Here is an 11,990-nt window from a genome sequence, read left to right as displayed (position 1 = left end):
TAACAATGTTTACAGTAAAAGCACCAGCTACTGTAAAACATCGAACTGTAACTTTCATTAAAAGAAATGGATGCAAAATGTCCCTGCTCGGTGTAGCTGGCAGATGATCTGTGGAAATGACTCCAGAAGCTTTGCAAACACTAAAGCTCGAGAGCGGTGTGTTAAATGTTGTGTGTTTTAAACGTACTTGGCCTGAAACAAGACAAACAAAAAGGAGATGGGGAAATAATACTTTTAAAGATCCGTGTCGTATAAATATTAACACAAGAGCAGCGGGAAGCTTTTGAAAGACATTTGAAGTCCCCTTTTCAGAATAGAATGCACATAAAGCTAAAGAAACAAGTTTTAAAAAGCAGCGTGTAACCTGGAGCAGAACACATTTTTAAACAATTGAACATTGTTGTAGATTCTTGCTCATGCAAAAAACTGCAAATATACATTTTGTCTTCATAAGCAGATAGCTATGGATTAATGGGACCTTCTTGTTTGGATTGTGAACATATTCAAGGCCTGCTACTTCATGTCCCTGTTCAAAGTCAGATAGTCGGGTCATGCAGTCTGCAGGATACTCTACCAGTATAGTGCGCTGCAGGTCGGGCCAACAAATACAATGTGTGGAAACAGTGCTTTAACTCAGGAGCTTCCAGAGGATGATCTGTCTGTCATCTCCACCTGTGATCACTGTGGAGCACAGCTCACTCATCCACATCGCTGTGACAGCACCTGGGCAAAGACGTCAATTTTACATCAACATATATTGCATCACAATAACTTAAAAACTCTATTTTTTTTATAACTCAAATGGATATGTACATGTAGACAAAGCTGTTACATTATTGCTCTATAAAACAAACAATACTCTAGAATAGATGTACCTGAATGCGCAGGGATCCTTTGGATGACTGTATTACTGAGCAAGTCCCACAGCAGGAGGTCCCCTGACTGTCCTCCACACAGCACCAAGTTCCCGTCCCAGCAGAAACACCTGGAACCACAGATGTTAAAGGAGACATATTGTGAAAATTCCACTTGGTTAGTGCTTCTACATGTTCATTTTACGTTTGGGGGTATCTGGCATGTCTACCAACCCAAAAACTCGACCATAACCATTTGTTTTAGACAGGGTAAAAAGGTGCCGTTTTAAATCATTCGTGTGGTATAACGGGCATCCGATGGGTCCTTTAAATCCTTACAGCTATTTGACTCAGTCTAAGGATTTCTTTTGAGGGAAATAAATGTTGTAGTTGTGGCTAAAAACAGGTCAGTGACCTTTTGAACATAATTCCCTCCAGTTTTAGGAACGTAGAAACTACTACACTACAAAATAAGTTTATAACATTAATTCTCAAGTATATATATGGTCTTTTGTGGTGCTTCAACTACTGACCTCTTGGATTAGCCCTTTATGCATGGGGTTGTCTTACCTCTGCTCCTCCACCGCTTTCACAGTCGAGATCACCATCCCTGTCTGGACGTCAGTGACCTTCATACACGAGTCGGCACCGACACTGAGGACGTGTCGGCTATCTGAGGATGTCAAAGGTTCTTACTGTGTTTATTGCTTCAAGTTAAGCCTGTTGACTTGCAGTGGTTGTTGGCCTTAGTTTGGATGTTTTGCAAGGTAGCATCAATTACTGTGTTCTATACTGACCCCTCAAAACAAAAGTCATATAGAAAGGCAAAGGTTGGATTCTATGATCACCAGTGAAACTCAAAATAAAAGTGGCACACTGGCTTCATTGGACACATACCAGGACTAAAGGCCATGTGGTGGATGGATCCTGTGTGGCAGTGAATTTGCTGCAGTGTTGTGTAGCTGCTGGTGTCCCAGATGGTGACGGCACCATCTTTACAGCCAGAAACCAGCAGAGTCCCCGCTGGATTCAGACCAATGGTGTTCACCTTTCCACAGGGGTGAGAGAAGTGATGGTTAATATGGAAAACTCATTTGTATATTTTGAGTACTCCTGCCACTCTCCAGCACCCCGATGCAAACTGTTCAAGCCACTCTGAATTAAGTCAATATATGTTTCAAATACAGCGTTATCCGACTCACCCCAGCATCGTGCTCCAACTCGGCCAGCAACTGAAACTGAGATCTCTTGTGACTGGACGAGCCATCAGAAGCGCACAGCCAGACCTGGGAAATTAACCGAATCAACTCTTCCCTCTCAATTGAACACTTACACAAGCCATAAAGTTCTCAAGCGCCACATCGGTCTGCTCCAACAATTCAATATCACATTGTGTATTAATAGCAGTTTTCACACTCAACATGTGATAGAAAATGCATGATGAATCCATGGCTGAAGAACAATTGCCTAGCATCCCCCTCATTAAAGTACTTTTTTACCTTAACGGTGGAATCCCAGGACGCAGTGTACAGGCGGTCATCAAACCAACACATTTTACTGACTGCGTCGTCGTGACCCATCAGTGTGTCCTGCCGCCTCCCGAATGGGATGGAGTAGAAATAGCTACGGGAAGAGAAACATGTGGGTCAGTGTGAGGTGATAAGAGATCACTATGAAAATGATATGTACCCGATGACTATACGTACACATGGTTGTCCCAAGAAGAGCACACCACAGTTTTACCATCTGCCAGCATCAAACAGGAGGATAGTGCCTGTTAAATAGAGGAGTAGTTTATTGTTTAGAGAGGTCAACTTCACTAGAGAGTCAAGTGGGACATAAACCATGCATACCATGTTAGAGAAGGACATGCTTCTCTGGAAGTCCTTCAACTCTTTGGAAAACATTTTCAGGGTCGTATCTGGAATAAAGAGAAATAGTGATGATACAATGAGAAAAAAGCACTTCAGTGAATGAGCATATGAATTAAACTGAACTCTGATCAGTGCCTTTCGAACCGATCTGCAGTCTTATTCGGCTTTATGTAGAAATGTAACCTCGCTGCTTCTGATGGGAAAAATAATCCTAACTTGGTGTTGTGCCCTTCTTTTGATGACATTCTGACTGTAATGACATCACTCTGTGCCATTGTGGTAATAGAAGAAGCCCAGAGGGCCACTAGAGGCAGAAGTGGCCGTAATAATACTAATGTTTAAAAACTCATCACACAACAGTCACTGAAAATGATGATAAAGGCGCTACGTTAAAGAGCCTTTAACCAACGCGTTAGGTCTTTCTCTTTTATGATAATTGTTAAACACAGAGTTATTGTTATGGGGAAGAATCTGTCATCACAGATCCGAATACCTCAAAACAAGACCGCAGTTCTTATCAATCCTCTTTGTGCCTCTACAATAATTCTCTTAATTCATTTAAGATATTCATCAGACCTTGAGATGTGGAGAAAATGGCGGATCCATCAAGAGACACAGCGATGCCTGTGACAGCCCTGCACATTAAAAAAAACAGTCATTCAAAATCAGAATATATACATAAATATCTACAATAAAATGGAGAGGAGCATATACTTGTATTCATGTATCAGTCACACTAAAACAATTAGCAAAGACAATAGTGACAGATATACAGTTGCAACAAAAAAGCTTAACAAGTGCAAAGTTTAGAAATGTGAAGAAGTGAAGTGGAGGAAGTGGTTGCATAGCAACCAGCCGTTCACAGTTGCTCCCCTTCTAAAAATGTCCTCACTACACACTTTGCATTAGCTATTGTTTTTCCCTGCAGCTGCCTGCAGACTTCTAGCTTGCTTCCACTTCCTCTTATCGGATGTATCTGTACTTTGTCTCAACCGGATGCATGCTGACTTACTCTTTATGGATCTTGTGGCTGGACATGGGTTTCAGATTTCCCATGTTGGCCCAGGCTAACTTCCTGCTCTCCTCGGTCAGGTCTTCGAAGGACGAGTCCTCGCTCTGTGAGGCTTCAAAGAAGCACAGCGACAAATGCAGTTATTGGTGCAGTACACAAGAAGAAGACAAATGAGATTCCAATAGTTTAGATAATGGTGGATGCTGCTTACGCAAACAATGTATGTATCATTAAGCAGCAGTTTTGATGATTTCTGACATGTAAAATGATCAGTCGACAAATAATCCATTTGGACAGACTGCATGAAAACAAACTCCGCTTCACATTAGTCTACCAGGGAGGGTTCACATCATCATTTTTAACTGTGCGTGTGTGTTCCTGCGATCCTACCTGGAGACAGATCACTGACTGGCGAGTTGCTGCTGGGACTTCGAGTTATGTTTTGAAACCTTGGTGTGATCCTCTGAGGGTGGGGGGTGGTAAAGAGCTGTTTGGGTGTTTGGCCAAACTCCAGGATCTGGGTCAGCATGGCGATTCTCTGGTCAGGGTCCTCAATGCTTTTCGGAGAATCGAAAAGTTAGCTCCATGATGTGGTGATAATTATCTTGATAAATAACTAGTGGGTGATCTTCTGCAATACCTATCGCAGTCGATGCCTCCTTCATAGGTCAGTGGGTGAAACACTGAAAGATAATGAGAAGATAATGATAATGAGTCTTTGTGGAGCTTTGGTGGGTTAGATGTTATGGGACTTCTACTTTATTTTACCATTATGAGCTGCGATAGCTTCCCCGCCTCTCTGTTTGAAGCCAAACACCAAGTCAATCCACTGATGTAGGTGCTCCGACACATACTGACTCTCCAGCGCTGTTCTGTGCTTTTGAAGAAAATCCCTGCTGTCTGGAGTCAGGACAAACAGCACACAGTAAATGTGAAGCAGCACACGGGCTGAAAGTACAGTGTTATTGTTAAACAAAGAGTCAGAGGGTCAAGAGTATCAGGTTATGTGGACATTAGCGTGGAGGGCGATGGAGTATGTGTCACCTGGGTCCAACAGAGTTTAGATGCATAACACGATCAGATGGGATGAGGTTACCTGAGGCCCATGGAGGGAGAACAACATCCCCCACTAAGCTTCCATTCTGCCTTCTGCCCAAACCCAGTCGCAGTTTGTTTTCCAGGAAGCCACAGTCATTCCCATAAAACTCTGGAATCAACTGCAATGTAGAAAAGGCAAAAAAGTTATAAAACACAATCAACACTGACACCTTGCTTTGCCAGGGAAATACGGTATATGCATTTTTGTGATAGCATTGTACAAAGAGTGTCTTAATCAATAACTGCATGGAATAGTTTCTTGTTTTAAACTTGTATATAAGTTATACAAGAATCTTACCCATTTAGGTACAACGGCTATTTTGATTAGGCAAACTTCTCATCTTGTGTCAAACCGACAATATATATATATATATAAATATAATAGATAATATAGAGTAGAGGGATGTTACCTCTTTGAAGTCCGTTGCCCCCTCCAAGCAGTTTTTCCATGTATCACCAATACTATAAGAAATTATTGCAGGTCAATAGATAAACATTGAAAATATTTTTTTCAAAATGGTCAAAATCAAATTACGACCTAGATATATCATATATTTTAATGTTTGATCGTATTTTGGAGCAGAAAAGAAACGTACCTGTTAAACATGCGATCTGCATGGTCATAGCGGCCGTTCTGGAGACACAGCATGTGCTCTGGAGCTGCAGAAAAGACAGTTATAATTGAGAAATAAGTAGCTTCATTTTTAAGCAAGAAGACAGCTGAATATAATCTGACTGATACCTACAGTATATTTGCAAAGTAAACAATAGCTTATCTTCCTATTAGTGAAATCAGTCTCTAGATGTATGTGGTATATTGTAACAGCTGCTGTGAAAGGTGCTCCAAACCAAAAAAGGCTGTTTGATTTATTATTTTGAATTACGCTCTGCTTGTTTTGGCATGTCTTCAAACTACGTCTGATATACTGAGGTTGAAAATGGTGCTGAAAGAGCTTTAAATCTAACGATCAACGATTACACTTGATAGACGTCTACCAGTGTACTACAAGCAGAGACAATATTCCACTGGGCTTGAATGAGGACCTGCATCACGTACCGACTCTGACCAGGTAGAAGAGCACGTAGCCTGGAGAGGAGTAGTGACTGCCGTACATGAAGCGAGGTTCAGGCATGCCTCTGTAGCGAGCCTGTAACCATGACAACTCTGTGTTTGCTGATAGTCACGGTACAGAGATAATATGAAGCAAAACATTCAGCTAAAGCTTTATCTATCGAAGCTCTGTAGCCAATAGGGTAGATCTTTAAAAAACACACGCAGAGAAGCAGCAGGATCTCACCAGCAGCTGGTCGAGTCGCTCTTGGTTTAGGGCTCCCACAGGTTTGTTTAGGTCCCTGAACGTGGCAGCATTTGTCAAATCTGGGAAATACAAGGAGAAGTCCTGATGCTTATTTTACTTTTCAGTATCACCATCAATCAAGCCGAGTACAGATCATGATCACCCACTGCCATAACTTCTAATCTTTCTTCTGTGTTGCCTCACCCAACCGGTCGCTGGCGTAGTCATTGATGACCCAGGGGAAGACGGGATACTGGGAGAGGTTGTTGCAGCTACGGTCAGCCAGGTTGTTGAGGTGGAGAAGGTACTGGTAGTTGCTCAGGTGGCCGCGCTGCCACTGCAGCATGTAACTCTCTGCTGTGTGTTCGGTTACATGGTTCTCTGAGTGAGGAGGAGCACATCCACCGGGTTAAGTTAGCTTCACCAATAGTGTTTGCACATTGATAACGTCCTCCAAAAGCTACATTCCAACATCTTGCCAATTTGCCTCATGTTGAAGTGTTTTTAATGACATTTAGGAGCTCAAGGCAGAGATTTACAACTGATTTCTCACCCAGGAAAGTAGCAATGTAATAGTAGATCTCATCTCTGTCGGCCGTCTTGTAAAACTTCAGGTAGATGTCAGAGCAGAAATCATTCTCAGTACAGAACACCTCAAGGCCCTGAGCAAGGAGAGACAAACGTGGGTATTTGAAACTATTCAAGCCTTATCGACAACTATTACCATTTGCTTACTTACTCTGGCTAGTTGCACTCACCAGAGGTCTGAGTCCATGCCGTCTTTTGTAGATTCTCCGGACTCTGTGGAGCTGGATTTGAATCACCTGCTCCTGAAAAGGACAAGTCACATGAACACGAGATCATTGCCTCAGCTCGATAGCAGACTTGCGCATGTCCACTCAGGTGCGGAGGCTCACTGGATATCCATTGAGGGGCTGAAAGTAGAGGCTTTCATCCGTTATGCAGACGTTGCCGGGATTGGACACCAGAGGCATGACCATCTCCACCGCACACTCCATGTGAGGCTTCTCGGCGACGCTCTGAAAGCTTTAAATCGGAATCCCACTGTTCAGCTGCATGTTAATACTGCAACAATAACTGTTTTAATCATTACGATATTTTACTCAATTGCAGCGGAAGAAAACAGTGAAATGTGAATTAGAAAGCTGAAGGTACCATACCAGTTTTTGTCAAAAAAAGACCTTGCCAGTCGTGATTGTAAATTCGCTGCAATCTAGAAATATACAAGAACTGTATGTTTGATCATGATTATGCACCATCATAATTGAACCAAAATCATGCTAGTTAGATCATGTGCATTAAAGTAAAACATGCACAACGGATTATTCACACTCATCAATATTTCAAGTTCAGGCACTAAAGCCTGAAAGATGATGGACTCACCATTGCGGTCTGGTCTCCGAGCTTCTCCAGACAGGACGCTCTGTGGAGCTGCAATATTCACAAGAATCAAAATGAGCGACACAAACACACACCACAGCAGCTTTGGTCCGGCACAATTTAACTGTTAATACTCGAACCGACTCCCGTGAGGTAAAAGTTGGCGTAACTTCAAGCCCCAACGAGGAGCAGCTACGTACCTGAAGTAATGTCTGGACGACATCTTCTGTTTTACTCCAACCTTCCAACTGAAAAGTCTCTTTCTTTGCCCCCTACAAAAGGGATGAGATATGTTTAGTCAGAATGAGTTAGTTCTCTGCAAAACGTTTTTTCTGCACTTATTTCGCTGGTTAAATGTTTCAGTATGGCTCAAAATAATTAACTACAGATCTTAATGTTGACTTGTTTCAGGGAGGGAATAAGCATGACAACAGAACTTAAGCACAACAGACCCAACTGTGTACTCAAATACTGCCGCAAAGTCTCTAAATGGCACAATTTCACATATTGTTTGAGTTGCGACGACTAAAGGTGTCTCAATTGTACATTGAGACATTGTATTTCACTCTCTAAGCTCAATCTTTTCAAACAAAGAAAAATGAAAAACATCAGTGCACAGACTTGCAGATTAGCTTAAACTGATTTTCATATATACACACAACAAACATTCAGAGCACAATCAAGCCCAGGCAAAGCGGTGGTAGCCTGCACACATGAGAACCCTGTGGAGACTTAGGAGACTCACCCTTTCATTTCTGTAAGGTGCTATGACATTACTCTCTTTGATGTAAATAACCTGAAATCAACGAGGAAAGGAAACGTGTGGTATTAGTTCAAAAAGATGTCATGATCAATTATGAGCAGCTGGAACAAACTGTGGAAAATAAATAAAAAAATGTAAAAATCTACTACTACAAATGAGGAGTGATGCATCTTTGAAGAATGTGTAAAGATTACTAACCTGTACACATAAAATAGAGATGGCTGATGGCCTTGGTCTATGGGGAAAAAAACAAGTTAAGATGACCAATAGTGTAGTTAATTTATTTAGTTCAAAATAAAACAACATTTTTGCATTTGTGCTTATTAACATAGATTAACCAACATCAAGTATGTTCCAAACTAAACTATTTGGCTGTGTCCTCCAGAAACCACGAGATGCTAAGACACAGTGTACTAAATGATATGCAGATGTATGAACACTAACCAACAACTTCTACTCATTTTGATATTTGCCCACCATTTGGAAGTTACCAGACCAGTTTGACAAACTGAATAAACATCACTGGAGAACGGAGCAGAGATGTAAACATGCTCACTCATGGAAGGGGTTGTTCTCTCTGTCCAAAAACTCAATCTTCTTACAATCCCGAAGAGTAATCTGCAGAAACAGAGATAAATAATGATGTATCATCATTCAGAATGGCCTGGCTGATCAAAAGACAGAGACGCATTATAACGTCCATTAAATACAATGTAGAGTTGACACTAATGGCTTGAATATATACAGAGCTGGAACTTAAGTATGTCAGCCTTTTTAGAATTTGTCAATGACACGACAATTACAATATTTTCTGGATATTTAAGTTTATAGCAAATGTCTCGTTTGCTGCATTTTTTTTCAAGAAGAAAGAGTAAAAGACATACTAAATATATAAAACGATTATTAAAACAAACCTTTAAAATTGGCTCTGCAAGATCCTCTGGATCAAATATGATGGATCTTGAACAGACCTTTAACGAGCCCCTGACTTTTCTGGAAGGAAAATAGCATTAGCTTGTTAGACCATATAGTGAAATATAAGCACAATGATATGATAATGGCTGTAATGAATATCAAACGCAACCTAACACTTTCATTATTATTGTGCATAACAAGGTATTAAAAAATACGGAACTCTGTTCAAGTAGGATAAAAATAGTAAAATACAGTGAGCTGACTGTTGGTAGAAATTGGTAGAATTACTAATGGCACAAAATGAAAGGGAAAAAGACATTAACATTATATTGCTATAAAGTTAATACATGTCTGTGGGATAAACTTGCTTTTCACATGAAACTGTCCTTTTTATTTTTTTGTACACATATTCTGCCTCATTTGACTTAATATTTGACTACATATAATTCTGGAGGTTTGTAACTTTTTATTTATATAAATATATTATATTTAGCTCAAGCCTTCATAAGTGAGTATGCCACGTTTGAACAGCTGCCACAAGGCTTTGACTAATCACCAGTACCTGCAAATCCCTGATATGTTTTATGAAAATGCTATCACCATGTGCAGGGTTTGCAAATTATTTGGTTTTACACATTAAGTTTTGGCTGAGGTCACAAAATGGTGATCAGAATGATCACACAATATAAAACCGCCTTCATTCATTAATATATGCAATACACAAACACATTAATTTATGCATCACATACTTCTCCTTGTTTGAACTGGTCGTCACATGGTATGCAGTGTGCTGTTCAAAATAATATTCCTCCAAGTCCAGCAACAGGAGAGAAAATCTAAAAAGAAAACATAAGGAGAAACTCATCGAAGCTCAAACTGTAAAACGAGAGCAGTAGTGAGTAAAGCATTGCGTTGACAAGAGACAAAAGGCACAACCTAAAACATGCATGACTAGAATCTGTATTGGCAGGTCTGAGACAAACACCAGACAAGTACATCTTACTCCACCGTCTTTGGAAATTAGACAACACATGTGAAGAGAGCTGTGTTTATCCTTTGCTGGCTCTAGGAGGAGTTGCCTGAAGTCTCATACAACACCTAAAGAGATGTCACTGAGGCAACGTCACACGCACAATTGGGATTTCACCAATGTTATGGGGCAATGCTAAATGGAGTACTAAATGGAGTACTCTTAATATTTCAGAATTTGATTCCATCAGTAATCTGGTAAAAACAGTTCTTAGCTATATCATTTTCAACAACGAACTTTACATGTCCATTGTTAATATAGCACAAACGAATGGTAAGAAGCACCAAACCCATTTCCTATGAACCTTTTTGCTTCATGTACTTCATGCTCATCCCGACTGGATGTGTACAATACTTCCAGCGTATGAAGAATTACAGGATTACCTGCTCAGTGCTGGCCAGTACTGCAATGAGAGATATCTTTACATCTCAGTAAAAACCACAGTAGTGTGGCGACATGCTCACTTCCTTTATTTACATAACCGAATCAACCTCTGGGAACTGGAGAATAATATTAGCGCTTTGTAGAAGCACTGTTACGTGGATGTTATCTGATGCTATAGATGGAGTATAAATGACTAGCAAACCAGTAGGTAACGTTAGTGAAGCGTAATCACCAGGAGATCAATGGGAAAACAAGCACCTAGGTAAAGAAGCTTTTGAAAGATCGTTGTTCTAATTGAATTGTGTTTTTAAAAATCCGTAAACCGTAGGAATGTGGCAAGGGCAAAGTGAGTGATCATGCTCATTATTTAGTGCCTTCTAATCCGCTATATTCCCCTTTTATCTGCCCCCCCCCCCTCTCCAAAAAATAACTCAATGGGTAACTCAACCACCATATGTTGTGCCTCGTGGTGGGAGGTAAAGCCTTTGAAATGGTGCGTGAGGGGCATGGAGTTCAAATGGAGAAGGCACCGAGCAGGTTTCTGACCCCGCTCCTCGGCGAGGACCCTCGCTGCGCATCGAGCAGCACAGGAGCACACAGCTGACGGCCAGCTCTCATTAGCGGAGCGATACGACGCCACACTGCGTGGACGCGACTCATCCAAACCGCCGAGGGAAAAATACAAGCGCTCGCGCGCACACAAACACACGCGCGCGCGCGCGCAAATGTTATCTGAAGTAATGTGGCGTTGACCGATAAGATAAGCCCCACACACCTTTCTTTAGTTCGTCCCTGCGTCTTTAAAAAGGCCATGACAGCACACCGGCCTCGTAGGAGCGGAACGCCGACCAGCCGCAGTCTGTTCGCATCTCTGTAAACACGGAAACTTGCAGCCCACCACGTGACTCACCCTGAGACAAATGATCCATTAACAACGCGAGGAAAAGAGGGCTCACTCTGACTCCAATTCTGGATATTATTACATTACATTCCGTTTAGATTACGCTTTTATACAAAGCGACTCGAAGAACAAGATACAAGAAAGTGCAGTTTCGTCATGTTACTATTAACGACATATTGCCCAGGCTGAGGCACCCTTAATGTATCAACAAGAACATGATATTATGGTAAAACGTAAATTAAGAGCAATTTGTGCTTTTGGCGGTGCCAATAAATGCCAGTGCATCACGAAATATACCATAATATAATGTCACAAAACCGTACGATAAAAAGTCCATAAGGGTTGGTCATTTACTGTTTTTCCGTTTTAAAATATATTTTAGGACTTTGGTTTGTATATGCAATTTAAAAAGAAATAAAGTTGATTCCATTCAAATACATCTAAAAGTAATACATAACTG

The 11,990-nt window shown here is 41.1% G+C and overlaps 1 protein-coding gene across 1 annotated transcript; it reads right to left on the bottom strand.

The window, feature by feature from the left end:
- Positions 1 to 15: 15 nt before the first annotated feature.
- nsmaf (neutral sphingomyelinase (N-SMase) activation associated factor) lies at positions 16 to 11,549 on the bottom strand. The gene is made up of 31 exons (XM_037456163.2): positions 11,405 to 11,549; positions 9,965 to 10,051; positions 9,215 to 9,293; positions 8,857 to 8,918; positions 8,499 to 8,535; positions 8,283 to 8,333; positions 7,738 to 7,809; positions 7,541 to 7,588; positions 7,318 to 7,370; positions 7,054 to 7,183; positions 6,895 to 6,966; positions 6,690 to 6,798; positions 6,341 to 6,517; positions 6,137 to 6,216; positions 5,896 to 5,986; positions 5,435 to 5,498; positions 5,249 to 5,300; positions 4,837 to 4,957; positions 4,509 to 4,640; positions 4,381 to 4,423; positions 4,131 to 4,297; positions 3,741 to 3,852; positions 3,305 to 3,363; positions 2,708 to 2,775; positions 2,561 to 2,628; positions 2,354 to 2,477; positions 2,057 to 2,140; positions 1,752 to 1,902; positions 1,425 to 1,527; positions 876 to 985; positions 16 to 723 (listed from the first exon to the last, which is right to left on the bottom strand). The coding sequence occupies exons 1-31, from the start codon at positions 11,440 to 11,442 to the stop codon at positions 629 to 631; spliced, it is 2,739 nt and encodes a 912-aa protein (XP_037312060.2). The 5' UTR covers positions 11,443 to 11,549; the 3' UTR covers positions 16 to 628.
- Between the last annotated feature and the right edge of the window lie 441 nt (positions 11,550 to 11,990).

Source organism: Pungitius pungitius, chromosome 19 (genome assembly GCF_949316345.1).
Source record: "Pungitius pungitius chromosome 19, fPunPun2.1, whole genome shotgun sequence".
Classification (NCBI taxonomy): Eukaryota; Metazoa; Chordata; class Actinopteri; order Perciformes; family Gasterosteidae; genus Pungitius; species Pungitius pungitius.
This window is presented reverse-complemented; position numbering and strand designations above follow the sequence as displayed.